Consider the following 17,570-nt stretch of genomic DNA (forward strand, 5'->3'; position numbering starts at 1 on the left):
ATGACTTTAATTGACTCTAATAGAAATGTACACTGCTATGAAACATTGCAAAAATGTGAGAACATGTTTCTCTCTTTTTTAAAGATTCTTTTTTTTGAAACTTTCAATAAACATTAAAAAAATAAAAAATAAATAAAAGAGGGCTGAGAATCCAGATGGATCTCAACAGACTTCAGCACTGGGTCCTATCTAACAAAAAGAAATTCAACGTAGAGAAAAGTAAGGATTTACACCTAGACAAGAAAAATCAAATGTACGGGTCCAGATTAGGAGAAACCTGCCTGAACAGCAGTAACTGTGAGAGCGAACTTGGAGTCCTAATGTACAATCACTTAAATATGAGCCAGCAGTGTGCGGCAACAGCCAAAAAAGCCAACATGATTTTAGGTTGAATTAACAGAAAGATAGAATAAAGATCGGGTGAAGTATTAGTATCGCTTTATACAACCTTAGTAAGATCACACTTAGAATACTGCATCCAGTTTGGGTCACTGTATTATAGAATCTCTGAAAAGAGTGCAGAAAAGAGCAACAAAGATGATTAGGGGACTGGAGGCTAAAACATATAAAAATGGAATTAGGTTTGTCTAGTCTAAGGAAAAGAAGGATTAGGGGTGACATGAGAGCTGCATTCCAATATCTCAGGGGCTGCCACAAAGAAGAGGGGCTCAACCTATTCTCCAAAGTACCAGAAGGCAAGGCAAGACACAATAGATGGAAACTAATGAAGGAGAGAAGCAACCTAGAACTAAGGAGAAATTTCCTAACAATGAGAACAATTAACCAGTGGAATTGCTTGCTTCAGAAGTTGTGGGTCCTCCATCATTGGAGGCTTTTCAGATACTGGACACCCACTTGTCTGGAATGGTCCAGGTTTTCCTGCTTGAGCAGGGATTGGACTAGAAGACCTCCAAGATCCTTTCAAACTCTGTTGTTCAGTTCCTTATTGCCACCCTTAAAAGATAGATAAAGAAACAAATGCTATTTATGGCTAAAGCTACTTTTTAAAAATTAACATTGACCGTAGTAACATAATCTTGCAAGTCTGAGTTTGTTTCTCCTTTTATTTATGTGAATTCAGAAGGTATTTATCTGAGATTTTTCAATGTTTATTCCCTTATTGCCATAATAATAGAGCTTCCTTCTCTCTGTCAAGGTCATCCTCTTTATTCTCAGCAATCATACAGAGCATTACCTGGTGAAATTACCATAAGACATGTTTATGGACACTGGTGTGGATGGCTTTAAAACTGGATGGGGAACTCTTGGAGGACAAGGATAGCAAAGGTCCTTGGTCCTGAAGACTGACTCACTGTTACCTTAGTTAGGTGCAGAATGACTCTTCTTGAGGGAACAATAGCAGAAGCCTCGCTTTTGGCCTGCAAGTATGTGGGAGGCATCTGGTTGACCTTTGCGAGTGTCAACCCTTCATGGTAATTGAGACAAGAAACCAATACCACAACTAGTAATGCTACCTTTATTGTAAGGGTACAGAAACAGAATCATGTTAATGTTAAAACATCTCTCTTCCCCCTTGCCTTTACTTTGCAGGGGACTAGAGAGTGTCCTCTCTGAGATGCTTTCCACACCCCATTCCTTCTGTGGACTGAAATGTATCTTATCCATCTCTGGCCCAGGCCTTTCTTCCTCCTGTCTTCAAAGGGTATTTCCACAGATCATTGCAGTGATCAACAAAATATTGGAAGAAGATAAGCCTGAGCTTTTCCTGCATGGCTATTCTTATGTGCAGATAGAATTACAATGTCAAAGGAAGCACCTATTTATCTGTAAACATTCAGAGGCATGATGGGCAGAATAGAAATTTGAAAAGTAAGAAATAAATTTCAGAGTCACAGTTGTCAAGCAAACATCCTTGCAATCCTGTGCATTTTATGTATTGCATTTCATGCGTTATACTCCACATATTGCATGCGCGGGGGTTGGGGAGAATTTCAAGCTTGAATTCCAAGTCTGGATCTTTAAAAAGGTACTGTATTGTTTATGCATCTCTTAAATTTGAGCAATTTATACCATCATCCACCATTGTCCCAAGAGATCGCTGTCTTAAACTTTCCCAGTAGATGATGTCTCTCTTAGTTACTGTTAATTGAACTCTAAATCTGAAAGCTTCTTGGGGTATAAGGAAATAAATCTCTCTCTCTCTCTCTCCCTCTCTCCCTCCCTCCCCCCCTCTCTCTTTTGCTAATAGCTGGGGCCAACACTTGCAAAACTTCAAAGGGGCTTGTGAATTAAAGCTTTTCATCAGTGGGACTTCTTGTCGGAGTTCTAATCTTTCATGCTTTCTAATGCAATAACATCAAAGGAACCCAAAGAGAATTGCAGCTACTCCAAAGCAACGTTACACACACTCACAATAAAATAGTTAACAACCACCCCACAATTAAAAGAAGAAAACAATTATTTACATAAGCTATAGTTTAATAATCATGATTATTGCCCCCTCCCCTTACCCCCAAAAATCAGATTGTACAGTTCAAAGGTAATATCCAGTGCTCATGGGACCGCTGGAAGAAAATGAAAAAGAATTAGGAAGTGTCTTATGTATAAATCTTCAAAGCCAAAGCAACCAATTTATGTTTCATTCTTACTTACTGAAATGTCGTTTGCATATTTTATTATTCCTATCATCTTGCTTGTTACAATCCATCCAAAGAATTCTCAAAGAACATTAAGTCCTACAAATAAATAAACTGTGAATGATGAGCAAGATACAAAATGGCAACAATTAATATCAAAAAGCTGATTTGTAAGGTTTCATTACACCAAAGACTTTTATTATGCTTATTATTATTTTTATTAGACAGCTGCTCTTCTGTGTGTTGCCTCTGGGCAAAGACAATTTTGTGCTAGAAGAAATTGGAAAGCCTTAAAGTATCAGGAGAATGTTACTTCCAGTCTTCTTTCTTTAAAAAGTTATATGGCAGCTCTTGGGTTGCGGAAGGGAAAGCAGAAGTAGAACATAACTTGTCTAGACTTTCTTCTTTGCTGATAAGAATTTCCAGCAGAATTTTAAAAATGCCATGTAATATATTTCTCTCAATATCACATATTTGATATATTAGGGCTACAGCTCCCATAATTAATATGCTTGTTTAGCAAAGGCCATGCTATTGCCTGCTAATGGATTTTGATGGCACACAGAAAAATAATTCCAAATTGGAACAAAGATACATACATCCCAATATAAGTCTATTGTATTTAGCACAGAGTTCACAAGCCTTGGGTAGTAACACAGATGATTATCTGGATATATATTTAAAAGTTGCCAAGTGATACATAGTTTATTTTGGGGATGCATTAAAACATTATAAAGTAATCAAAGGAGAAGAAAGAAGGGGAAACATACTTACTAGGAGAAAGCAAGCACCGATCATCACAGCTTTGATTTTTACATCAAGGTCCACAGGAATCTGAATGCCAAAGTTGGCTGTATTAGTAAATATGTTATTGACAAATCCAGACCAATACTTAGAAATCTTGCCAATAGTTGACATATCGTTTAAAGATTTTACCTGCAGGGAAAAAGAAACAGCATTAGAAATCATTTGGAAAACTTCAGCTGTATATTCCTGAAATATTTAAATAATTTCTCTAACTCTGATGAGTCCTCCTGACACATTGTTGGTTAGCAAAGTAACAAACTGATAGTTACTGAAGATTTTCTCTCTGCTTGGCCAAGGATATTTTTAGCATGTTAAATGTTAGCATAAGCAAAGCTAAAAACCAATAAAATGAAATGCAGAGCAGGTGGCTGGGTGGGTTGCCCTTGTGGAACTAAGAGGTTTTTTTCCCTATGATTTTGTGATTTGATGTTAATGGGATTGTTGTTTGGGAGCCATCCTGGATTATGATCCATCAGATGGGAGGGTTGAAAATATGTTTAAAATACATAAATAAATGTTGGGATAGGCAATCTGTATTCCCAGGACTGGATATTGCCAGAGTACATTCATTAACTGGCAGAGACATGATTAACAAAGTCAGCAAGTGAGTAAGCATGGTAACAGACCAGCCAATGGGAGCTAACAGCCTGGGTGTAGTTTGGCTCTGTGTGCTTTGTTGAGAATTGAAAGTGAAACTGACTTGCTTGCTTGCAAAAACTAGCTTATCTGCTCTGAAAACTAGCTATCTGCTGCTGCTGCTGCTTGTGTTTTTGCTTATGTTACGTTGAAATAATCTTCAAATGGTATTGTAAACTTGTGTGTTTTCTAGGTGTGAATTTATGCTGCAAACTCTAACAGATATAACTTCCAACCATACTGTCTGTGTTTTCTGTAACCCTTTGGGTTGCACTACCAAAGTTTATTTCCCTGTACTTAGGAAATGAACCAGAAATAATGTATATGCCTCAAAGAGAAGTAACTTAATTTAAAATGAAAAACAAAACAAATATCTCAAATCCCAGGAAAACCAAAGAAAGCAAGGTCCAACCTATACATACGGTACGTGGCATTGCCTCTGACCTTAAGACTCGATTCTTTCCCCAAGCCTTTAAGTCCAGGTGAATGAAGTCTCAAATGTATTGCAGTACATTTCAGTCTAGCTGACATTTTCTGGCTTTAGCTGAAAAAGCATCATGTGCCTTTTGTATTTGTAATTGACTTTTCTAGTTATCCAGTCATTTTTGTTGATTTGGGTGATCAATAAATAAATGTATAGCATGGACCTACTTTTCCTCATCATCTTAGTCCCTGTAGTTCTTGTTGCTTAAAACCATTGAGCCTGAACTCAACTACCACCCCTCTTTTAAGTGATAGATAAGTAAGGACAAGAATATTTCAAATGACAGATACCTGGGGTTCCTAAGAATACCATTTTCTGAGAAAAGCCTTTTACAACTATGGCACTTCTGCAAATAACATTCAAAGACTCTCTGTAACTGTCCTATTAGCAACATGGATAGGCCATATAGAAATTGTATTAATACAAACATTGGCCAAATTTTGTCTGAATTTGGAGTTATTTAAAAGTTTTGAACTAATGGCCATCTTGTAAAAGCTAGTTGCAACCACTGATTTTACATTCACTGAAGAGGTACTTTCACTTAACTCTTCTATTATGTATGCTGTCAGTGTTATTGTAGGACCCCCACATTCTAATTGTGTGTTTGTGTGTGTGTGTGTGTGTGAGAGAGAGAGAGAGAGAGAGAAAGAAAGAAAGAGAAAGAAACTTCCTTTTATTTACTTTTTCAAAAGTAGTATATCATGTCTCTCAGCTGCTCTGCAAATAATAGAACTATTCAAACTGACATTGTTGATAATATATTGGAATGAATCACATACTGTGGAGAATGGATATTGCCTTTACAGACTTTAACACATATGCCTACCTTCTAGGAGCTATTAATGCTCCAAGCAGAAGACAAGGAATATAAGAGTGACCCACATAATTAAAGTTGCATTTATGGAAATCAGGGTTTTCCTGAAACGAACATCATCCAGAGGATGCAACTCCCTCAATTTCCTGTCAGTTTGGCTAAAGGTACCCGACATGAGCATTCTAGATAACAAAATGCTGATTCATTTCACTCTCTCTCAAACTTCTGCCTGACATTTCTGATGCAGATTCTTATCACTGAAAACTCAAATAATGTTGCCAAAAGAACCTCAAAATCAACATCTCCAAAGCAACCGCATGTGATGTAAGGACCTGTGATCTTCAACACATCTTCATCATTCCCATTCCTGATTGTAAATATTGGTAGCAGGGGGTCCCATTTCTGCACAACATAGCCAATCGTGGTTCCAGGAGGTGACTGAACTTCTAACTAGTAGCAATCAAAAATACGATTAACAGCATATGGATAACACACGTGATGCATATATTCATTTTTCATTTGTTTTGTTTTGTTCTTTAAATAGTACAGCTACAACATGGACATCCCCCAGCTTTGCATTCAGCCCTAAAGTGCTTCTAAAATTTGGGGCTGAATCATTATATTTGGCTGTTTATTGAGCTTATTATCTTAACAATTAGCAAATCTCTTAAGGTTTTAAAAGGAAAACATAAAACTATAGTTAAAACTGAAGACATTAACGCCACAATTAAAATACAATAATGTAAGACTGAACATGAAAATCAATAAACACACATGTTGTACTAATTAAGAATTTTGCTAATTAATGTAATTTAGGTTAATTACAGTATTTTTCCTAGTCCCACCCACCTTTATTCTATCTCTTCTCAGTTTCTGGAAGAAGAAACTCCAGGACCAAGTTGTGTCCTTTGAAATAAAAGTTCTCTTATTTTAAGGTATAATCTATTATTTATATTTAATCAGAGAATACCTGTTAGTTCCATTAATATGAAATATCTGGAATTTTCTTAGTATATTACAAGCTCTTTAGCCAATGCATATTCACTGGCACATATGCATATCTAGTTATATTTTCAATTTCTCTTCTTATATCATAAGTTCTTTCAAGACAGGGATGCTGGATAAGGGAGTATGGTTTTATCCTATAAAGTTGATGCTATATACATGCTACAATTGTTGCTGATTGTAATTATCATCATATCACTCCTTAGTGGGATAGAATCACATGTGGACTGCTGGGCACAGAAATTATGGAAGAAATAAAACTGGGAAAGAATATCTCTAGAGATCAGAAGGCTCATTTATGATTTTTTTTTTAAAATCCCAGCCCTCTAAAAAATCTTACTCTGTTGAATTGAATTTTGAATTGAGTTTTCAATAGAATGTACTTCCAAATACAAAACAATTTTATCATCAAAGTACGTTTTAAATTAAAATTAATCCACTTACTCTTTGATTAAATTATTCTTAAACATTACAAACCTGTTGAAGATAGCATGGAAACCAACAGCTACTGCATCTTAAAGGTCTATTCACAGTGATCACTTCTTGACCAGTATTGTCTGTGATTCTTATGGTGAAAGACCGTAATGGTGCACAGAAGTTCCGATCAAAGAAACCATTTTCTTCCACAGCATAATAAAGTCTTTGCCCCATGTGATTTTTTATCTCATATTTACTGCAGGTTTCAGTGCCGAGTATAACTATAGTCAAAGGGATAGACATTTTGAACAATGCTATATTTACATTTAGAGCTGAGCCAAATCTAATCTTTTTGAGATGAGATGTATCAACTACCAAATAGCCTACATATAATGAGATTATATTAGCTCTGGATTCATTCCATTAACACAAATTCTATTCCAGTTCTGTGCAGTAGTTGATGTTCCTTGTACAATAGACTGCAGCACAAGGATTACATTAGCATCAGGTGGAACTCTGTAGCTTAATATTTTATTCTGCTAAATATCACATAGGATACAACTCTTTGAGATTTACATGAGCTGATTCATTCAAGGAATGCACCAGCATATTAAACATTTTTCAAGATTGCTTGGTTTTAGTGAGAAAAAAATCATACAGTTAGTTCTGCAAGCAAACTATGTGGCAAAACTAACCACATGCTTAAAACTTAACAAATGCAAAAAGTTATATGCTCTAGAAACAGACAAATTTGGCCACTTTCTACTTAATGTAAGAATCCAGATTTCAAATACCTTGAAGAAGTTCCACTTGCTGGTGAATTATGATCTGATCCAACTGTTCAAAATTGAAGAGATAATTTGAGAACAGTGAATATCTGAGAACAGTTTAAAAAGTTCATACTTATCAACTACCTTCATTGATAAATCAAATGGTTTTGCACAGTGTAGTAGAAATTCAGTAACGTAAACTACTTGAAGTAGAACTAAGCCAAATCTGCATAGGGAGATTCAGAGAATATATTTGGAAAAAAATATGTTGGAAATGTTTACAACATCATTTCTGTAAGAATTCTGCTCATGTATGATGTGAGGAAAGCAAAATGGAACACCTAAAATTAAGTAGGATCAAACAGTAAAAAATGATAATGCCCTTCTATTGCCACATTATTACTAGCTGGTGGTAGTGAGCATGACCCTTGAATCTCTAAATATTCTATTGAGGACTCTAATAAAGATCAGCCTGATTTAAAAATAATAATAATAAGAATAGAGCTGGGTCTGTTTATTATGCTTCTTATAATTCCCAAAGGAAACAATATTACACCAGGAACATCTTGGAGAAAAACCAAGAATATGCTGCACTGACAAATTACACATTCATTTTCTTCCATTTAAATTGGAAAGCAAGTAAAATATTGCATTATACAATAATTTCAGTTCTTGAAATGACTTGTGGACCTCTAAAACAGGTGATCATTCAGAAGTAACACATTTTTTTTACAGAGCTGTGACATTTAGTGTGAGGAGGAAGGAACTTATTATTCAGACCCAGAAACTTAATCAAAAAGAAGAGAGACATCTTTCACAACATTGTCACTGACACAAACACTTTTGACATTGAACAAGTTTATTCCCTTCTTTCAAGATATGGAAAAAATCCAAGTCCAACCCTCATTATTTAATGATAGAAGGTTTCGGAATCTGCTATGCTGTTATTACTGAACAGTATTTCTAGCAACACTTTTCATGGAGTATTTGGAAGTGTTTGATCAAATTTGATAGCGTTAGGCACAGAGCCTTAGATCAAACTGCAGTGATGGTGTGACAGACGTTCTAAGGTTTCATAATTTGAATTTGATTTCACAAGTTAGGTCCAGCTGCAAATGAAAAGTTGTGCTTTGTAGAAAACTTCAAAACTAGCTTCTTTCATTCTATAAATCGGAGCCTGGAGCAAAAGATTAGACAGGTTAGACCACTTTTTTTTGTGCAGAAGAAGATAGATCATAACAAAATTATATAGTTCCTTAAACCTTTGTTCCTCCATCATGAACTTTGCAATAAGAAAGAACATGGAAATAGTTATGTTGCTTCGTTAGAAAAAAGAACTCCAGAATTTACAATTGGCATTGGCAAACTTCAATCTTGCAAGATTTACTTCACTATTTATAAGAACGTCAGTCCAATCAGTGAGAGCCAATTGTAAACTAATATTGGACTGTCTCTGTTGACAAATGTTACATCACAGTTTCCTTGACATTCTGATGTATTTTCTTTTTGATCTGTTGTTTATGCCCTTTGGGTTTTATTTTAGTTTTCTTTAATCACTTTAATAAATTAGCTAGAAAAATTTGCTTGATTTGTTTGGCAACATTCAGATTTGTTCCTGATTTTTTTCCAGACTAGAAAGCTCTTGCATGAATTATAATCTCAATGCCTAGACACTTTTTTCCTCTTGATCTATTGGCTTTTTAAAATTACATTTGGCTTCTTCAAAAACCCACAATTGACTGGATTCACAGAGGTCATAATACAAGTTTTATAAACTTACATGGGCTGACTTTATTTTATGTTAAGCTAAAAGCAAATAAATCATAGTGTGATTGGTATAGTAATTAATGAACCAGGCTAAAAATTGGGGGTCTGTAAATTCTAATTATGCCTTAGGCATGAAAACTAACAGAATGACTTTGGATCCGTCACTCACTCTCTCACCTAGAAAGAAGTCAGTGGCAAAACACTTCTGAAAAACCTTGCAAGAAAACAGCAAGGGAGTCAACTCTGATGTGAAGATGCATTCATGAACACAGATACATATATGCACAAATTAAGTAGCAAGATAACTATCGTTATTATTGCCACATTTTATTTCCTTATAAGCAGAAGGAAAGGATTTCACATCATGTTAGCTTCTTGTTGCCCAAATTTTAATAATTGACTCTTTTGGGACTTCAGCATTATAAACAGACCCCCAATATTTATTAAAAAGAGAAACGTTGCTATGTTCAGGGAGCTCTTTCCTTGCTTGAAGAAGACATGAGGGAAGAGAAAATTCTTTGGAGAACATAAAACACCTCTGCAATTTGAAAGATATGAAAAACAGTAAAAGGACCTTTGAATTAAACTTGATCCCTAATAACTATAAAAATATCCATGCAATTTTGGGACTTCCGGTTTGAGCTTCTTTGATGACGGACCGAGATCCGCAATCATGTGTGGTTTCGATCCGTGCTCGCCGCTGGAGCCCCGAGCCAGCTGGTTTTGGGGCTAAGCCACCCTGTAGAGGTGGTGAAGAGTGGGGAGACCACCAGCAGGGTCGAGGAGAACCACATATCTCCTCCTCAGCTGGCCATTACTCCCTTTCCCGAAGGCGGTCTCAGCGGTGGTCAGAAATGGCCACCTCAAAGAAAAACTCGACCAGAAAAGAATGTTCAGGAAGAAGATAAGAAGCAAAAGTTTTGGGTGACCGGGTCGAACAGAAAAAGCAACAACATAAGGTACCCTGGAATTTGAACTATAAAGAATAACATTGCTCCCAAAGAAGATTTTGAAGCGGCGAATGAGAGAGGGAAGGGAAAGGATTTGGTTTTTTTTTCTTTCCTTCCCCATATTGACAACTAAGAGGTTTAAGTAAGAAACTGACAAAAATCCACTTTGACATTAACAGGTTTAAGCTGAAAATAAAATGTCAAAGGGACAATAAAGACTTTTGGATACTCAAAAACCTTTAAAAGCAGGAAAGGAGAGAAAAGGAAAAAAGCAAAAGGGTGGGATCTAGAAAAATGTAGGAGACCACCTGGAAGTAAAAGGAATTAACAGTGAAACTTTAACAAGATTCCTAAAAGATACATTCCAACTGAAACTTTGCAACAAGATAATAGAACCCCAGGAAGAAAAAGTGGAAAAAAAGAAGCAAGAAGAAACAACTTTGGATTACTTGGATTACTTGGTGATTTTTGAATTTTTGATTATTGGATCTAAAGGACTAAAATCAATCAGGTAGTTGTTTAAAAGTTTTTAAAATGGTATTACTATTGGAAGAACTGAAAATGGAACTTAAAAAACAGAAAGAAGATGCACAAGAAGGAAGAGGGTTTTTTTGACTTCGTATTTCAATTTTTAGAAATAGAGGTCCTGAACTATGAGAAACAACAAGAAATGCCTGTAGAACAAGAAGGGCGGGAAGAAGAAGAAACCATCTTCAATGTCCAAGTAATTCTATGTGGGGAAAGAAAAGGAAAGGGGGGAAAGAGAGTGAAAAATTTAAGATCTGAAAAAACACCCCCCCCCAAAAAAAAAGAATAGTTTGAAAATTACAACATTGGGAAGAAACAGAAGAGAGGATTACAGAAGAGAGAATTAGAATTAGAAAGACAAGGGGTCAAAAAGGGGAGGGAGAAGAAGAGGGAGAAGTGGGAAAGGAAAAAAGTTATAAAGGACAGAAACAGGATATAGAGAAACAGGGAAAACATACAAAGATTAAAGGTATAAGCCTATTTAGAAGACACAGAGATAATGGATGAAAATTTAATTGAAAGAGGGATTCTGCAAGGGTATATAAGATAGTATTGTTATATTAGAAATAGAAATGAACTTAGAAAATATGAAACAAGTGTGATTAAAATGATAGATAAAATACTCAATGTAATGGAATGTTTGTTAATAAATAAATGAAATAAAGAGAATGAGAGAATGAAATTAGAAAAGGATAGGAACATTTTAATTATTATAAAAATTTAAGTGAAGAGGAATATGAAAGAAATATGGAAAAAATATGGAACTATCGTAAGTGTTCCTAAGGAAGTGTTCCTAAGGAAAATAAATGTTAAAGATGTTAAAGATTATAACTAACATTAATGATAGAGCTGAATTGGAATAGAATAGTATTTTATTTTATTTTATATATATATATATATATATATATATATATATATATATATATATATATATATATATATATATATATATATATATATATATATATATATTTTCTGAGGTTCTCAGGTATTTGTATGTGATCTTTGGTTGTTCGGGTTTTCTCCGCGTAAGATTCGAAGTATCTAGGCAACGTTTCAATGAAGTCTCATTCATCAACTTCAGGCCTCTGTCTCCGGCTCTGTGCTTCTCAGAGTGAATCAAAACGTTGCCTAGATACTTCGAATCTTACGCGGGAGAAAACCCGAACAACCAAAGATCCACATATATATATATATATATATATATATATATATATATATATACACACACACACACACACACACACACACACACTCTTTAAGAACCTAGTATTGTAAGATTGTACCAAGCAGAATTTGACTGGAAGTTATGTGTTATATTGAATGTTATAATTGTAAAGGCATAAATTGAAGTTTAAATGGACAAAAATTAAAAGATACAAAGGTGTTATACTCCAATCAGTAACTACAGGGGAAAATACTGCTTAATGAGAAAATATGAAATTGAAACAGGACAGACAAAAGTATAAATATAATGATTAGAAAGATATTGAAACTTACAAAAAGATATATATATATAATTGAATTTAGAAAGGAATTAGATAATTAAAAGCAAGGTTGAGAAAACTAAGGGAAGGGAAAATTATTGAGAAAATGTTAAAATAGTAACAAGATGGAATAGAACACAAAGATGAATATGAAATTGAGTTTGTGTCTGTATGGAGAAGTGATAGCCGGGACCATGCTATTCTCAAAAAAAAAAAAAATATTTTACTTGTATTATGTTTTGTGAAAACACAAATAAATTTTTTACAAAAAAAGAAGAAGAAGAATATCCATGCAATTTTCTTGGCAGCAATGACTTTCCAGCCTAGATTACAGCTTTGGGGTTCCCTAGTAGTTTCCCATCGAACCTTAGCCAGATGCTGCCAGGAAAAAGATTCCAAAAAATACTACTCCTGTTCCAGCCTTTTTCCTCATTACTGGAGAAAGTTAAAAGCAGTAAAGTGGAATATGGGGGCTAATTTGCAGATTATATTTTATAAGCCATCTGTAAAATTCCTGAAAGAAACAGGCAGTACTTCCAGACATTCATTTCAACTGACAAGTGGAATGCTTACATATTGTTTAAATCAGTGGCTCTTAAACTTGGTAAGTTTAAGTGTTGTAGCCTTCAACTCCCAGAATTCCCCAGCCAATACGTTTTCCCATCTCTTGCATCATGTATACAACCCCTCATCTATCATTTCTACTGACAGGTAAAATAAGTTTTCTTTGCAGTTCAACCATTTCATTTCTGATTTCTCTCAATTCTCCTCATATCCCCATTTATTAGCATACAGCCTTCCTGCCAGGGTTTATGAAGTATTGGAAAGCAGACTTGTTGCCATGATAACCATGCAGCTTTTAAATCCATTCATTTTTGTTGCAAAAATAAAAACATAGACATTTGCCCTAATGTGAATATCAGCATAGATCTGGGAAAGAAAAGGCTAAATCAGAAACTTTTTGATTAGATTTTAACCTAGATTATAAGGGTTTTGGAAATGGAAGGGCCAGCAGTCCGGAAGAGCCAATGACGGGGTGTCAAAATAATGGTGTCACGGTGGCATCACGTGACATATCGTGACTTCCCCCACCTTCGTTAAACTGGGGGTGGGCGTGGCCAGCACATGATGCATTCAGGCTACAGGCTGCAAGTTTGACATCCCTGGCCTATTACACTGTAAAAGTTTCACCTGGACAGGTTTTCAATTCTTATAAATTAACTATTAAACTATTTTAATCTTTCAATCATTAAATAATCAAGAAATGGACACCATTATTTATCTACATAAATCTTTTGGAAGTATACCAGCGGATATTGGTTGGCTTCACTTGTAAGCCACTATTTAAAAGATTCAGATACTCCACCTATTTTCAATAATCTGAAATGGGACAGAGAAACAGACAGGTGGTGGTGATGGGACTGGTAGAGTCAAGGTTAGTTTCACTTGTACAACCTAATACCACACACATGCAAATAGAGTTTTGTGCGCTATACCCTCCACTTGTATGGCCTTCATCTCAATAAGCCCAGGACTGGTACTGGTCTTTGGACCAGGGGTTGGCAGTGGTGGTATTCTACCAGTTCGGCCGGGTTCTGCCGAGCCAGTAGCAGCGATGAGCAGCGGAGACCAAACCAGTTCTCTCCACTGCTCTGCTGTTGGGCCCACCTGCCCACCCAGGCTCCCATACTCACCTTTATCCTCTGAATTCGAAGTACAGCTGCTTTGCATGGCACAGAATAGCGCCGCACGGCAGCTGCTGAAGCAACCGGGAGAGTGCAGGCCTGCAGGAGGTGAGTTAGAATGCCTCTGCGCCTGCGCAAAGTGTGCATTTGGTGCACCTGCGCACACAGTGTGTGCACGTGTGCGGTGCACCCACCAAGCCACACCCACCAAACTAGTGGTAAAAATATTTGAATCCTACCACTGGGGGTTGGGGACACCTGTTGTAGACAACACATTTTTTTAAAATACACACCAGAGGAATAAGTATAGTAGCAAATCTGGATATTAATTTTAACATTGTACTATGGGCAGAAAAATACACAAAGCATAACAGATATTTTGTTAACACAAAATAAATTTTAAACAGGAGCTCATAATGCATCTACTATAACTTTATAGTTATTATCTGGAATAGGAACAGGACCTGTCTTAAGTATTCCAGACCAGATGGAAAACCAGATGGAGGCTGGGTTTGTTTCCAGATTACGGTTGTTTCTGAAGGCTTTGCTTGCTCGGGGATGTGCAGAGAACCTGGAAGAAGATCTTGCATGGTTTTATTAACTGGGCCTAGAGCATTTGCATGAAACAGAATATTTATGTTAGGAATGAGAATGGATTGCCATTCTAGCAATTATATATACCATTAAATGTAAAACCACATAGTCTTATCATATATAGTTGTTGTTGTATGAAGGTCTGGAACCAAGAAACTAAGAGTTGGACCCACAAAAAGTATGCAGAAAAATAGGAATATTCAACATTTGTTTCCTCGGAGTTCATCCACATGATGTTGATAGAAATATTAGTTATAATTGAGATAAACCTACATACAAATATATGTTCCAAGAAATATAATTCCTGTACTGTTCTGAGAGGTTTATTTATTCATTAATATTTCATATTTCTTTACCACACATCTCCTTCATGGCCTTATAATGGATAGCATGAACATATTTTATATAAATTCTTGGTAAGATTAGTAAATAGGACTGTCTAGGCTCCATCAAGTAACATAATGAATTAACAAATTTTTATTTTTCCCCCAGCACTTTCCCATTAGCCCGCCTTTTCCTAGTTGTAGGAGCAAAAGAAGGCAATATAAGATATCCTGAAGTTAAAGTTCTTATCAGGATGCACATTCCCTCTTACACTTCAAAGCAATTCATATATGTTGTTTTTCATTCTCACTATATTTCAATGACTTGTTTACAGAACATATCATAGCCAAGAAGTCAATCAGTTATCAACTATTTATATCACTGTCATCATACCATGATAATTACTGGCTCTCATCTTTACATCAGCATGATCAAAAATGAAATATGATGGGAGCTGTGGCCCACTCTCTAAAGCACCACATATGGAGCAAGGCAGGCATATGGAAATTTATCACCATATACTAATCAGCATCCTACATACTCATTAAAAGTATCTAAAGTAACAAAGTCTCCAACTTTTTGTTTCTTCCTATTGATCTCTTATCTACATCATTATACACAGAGGACTCATATTTTACCAGATTTTTCTAGTTCATATTCTGGTTACCATTCAAACTTTTCCTGAATTAAAAATAAAAAGAGACAAGGTAGCTCATCTGAAGAGACCCTGCATGATGATCTTTTTCATTCTGGACTGAAAAGTTAAATCCACTTTTCTTGCAGTTATAGACTAAGATGAATGTACAATCCTTTATTTGAATGCGTGCATTGGTCCTTCATCCTGTAATTGTATTGAGAACTTAATTATTATTGCAACCACAGCTTTCCTTCAAGGCTTAAGACCATAGGAAGGAAAAAGAATCCCTTTGAATTTCTCTTTCTCTTTAAATATGCATAACTGGATTGTAAATATTTCATTGGTTTTCCTGCATTATGTTACCTCACTGGGTTGTGCTGTTGTCAAAACCTGTGTTACATGAACTACTGTGAGGCTTTATTAGTTAAAAGTTCAACCAAAGTGGAGTCTTTCCTCTCAGACTTAAATTAACTCCAGAAAATCAAGAATCAGATGCATTGGAAATATTAGTGGAAAAATGAGGACATTTTGAATCATGATTTGCATTGTTTTCTTAATTTGCAGATCTTATTTCTCTTTCTTTCTAGTCACTTAAAATACACTAAACTGAAAATACAGTAATTTAACCAATTTTTTTTAAAAAATGATATACAATTCATATTCCTTTGGTGTGGAATAGCTTCTTGGAGCATGATAATTTTGCTAACACAGTTGAAATATTACATAGATAAATTTCTGTTTTAGCACATAAATTAAAATATTCATTTTGCAGGATGTTTTTATAATAGCTACTTGATTTTTTTTTTTTGTCCAGGATGTTGACCATTTTCTTTCCATTTCATAGTCCTTTCTGAGAGAACTAGAAAGTGCCAAGATGAAAGTATTTTGATTTTATGGAGCAAGCAGCAAAAATAATGCAGGCTTGAAGACTGCATTAATGAAGCATTTCATCTATGATTGTTCCATGATGGGAAGAGAGTGGGGTGAACCTGTTAGTACTTCTAGAGATTTCATCTACCAAATTTTCACACATGCTATTTAAAGAGACTAGCTGCAAGGTTTAAGAGAGAAATTTGACTTCATTTTTAAATGTAACACTCTTTTTTTAAAAAAAAGAAGAAGAAAAAGAAAGAAGATGAAGGGGGAGGGGGGATATTTGAAAGGCTTTTGAGCCAAGCTGTAATTTTCACCTTTAATGAGAAGTTAGCTGTTTCAGACTAAAGAGAAGACATGGCATGAACTACCCTTCAGTTTGATTGCACTCAATTGTCCTTCAGAAGCTTGTTAGCAGGAATTTTCTCAAGCATGTTTCAGAATGATCAGGAGTTGCTGACATGAGATTTCTCAGGTGAAGTGTGCTTGAAGGATGCAAACCTTTTTAATGGAAGCCTGACATTTCTGAGTTTTCCTCTTGTTGAATAAATAGCACCAATACATACCTGCAGACTAGAGCAGGCAGTGAAGTATAATCAATAAAATATCTATGAAGACATATGCAGATTTAAATTTATATATTATACTTAACATTCCATTCTATTCTATCTCAATTCAGAGCAGAAATTAAAAGGGACTTTCACCTTCCCATCTAATCATATTACTGATTGCTATATGAATAGTATTTCTTTTTATACTTTATATATCAGCACTTACCTTGAGAAGCCATGAAGCTGCCTGGATCGCTTCTTCAAAGTAAGCAGGGTTAAATAAATAAAGAAATAATGTGTTACCTGGTTACAACACAGCAGAAGGGGGATAGAAAAAGCACAACATGCAGAAAGTTCAGAAAATGTCTGTCTACTTCAAGTCAGGTTGCAAAAGAATAGCATGAAAACACCTTTTTTATATTACTGATTCCTGCATTTTGCTGGTATGAGCAACAGGGGGAGATAATGCCTGGAACTGAGATAAAGAATTCTGCATCTGTGTGAATAATGAAAAGACAATGCATAAACAATCATATTCAACAAGCTAGCTGATGTATTAATGGCTGTGAGATTAAATCTCACTTGCATATCGTATGCAGTATTTTGTTTTTACATTATCCGCTATCTATGGCAACATTAAGATG

The 17,570-nt window shown here is 35.4% G+C and overlaps 1 protein-coding gene across 1 annotated transcript; it reads right to left on the reverse strand.

Moving 5' to 3' along the window:
- Positions 1–2,488: 2,488 nt before the first annotated feature.
- On the reverse strand, positions 2,489–17,285 carry LOC113436947 (phospholipid scramblase family member 5). The gene is made up of 8 exons (XM_087933896.1): positions 17,153–17,285; positions 14,412–14,518; positions 7,555–7,597; positions 6,821–7,041; positions 5,627–5,788; positions 3,372–3,533; positions 2,614–2,696; positions 2,489–2,525 (listed from the first exon to the last, which is right to left on the reverse strand). The coding sequence occupies exons 1-7, from the start codon at positions 17,163–17,165 to the stop codon at positions 2,658–2,660; spliced, it is 747 nt and encodes a 248-aa protein (XP_087790022.1). The 5' UTR covers positions 17,166–17,285; the 3' UTR covers positions 2,489–2,525; positions 2,614–2,657.
- Between the last annotated feature and the right edge of the window lie 285 nt (positions 17,286–17,570).

Source organism: Pseudonaja textilis, chromosome 4 (genome assembly GCF_049901715.1).
Source record: "Pseudonaja textilis isolate UNSWEBS1 chromosome 4, rPseTex1.2, whole genome shotgun sequence".
Classification (NCBI taxonomy): domain Eukaryota; kingdom Metazoa; phylum Chordata; class Lepidosauria; order Squamata; family Elapidae; genus Pseudonaja; species Pseudonaja textilis.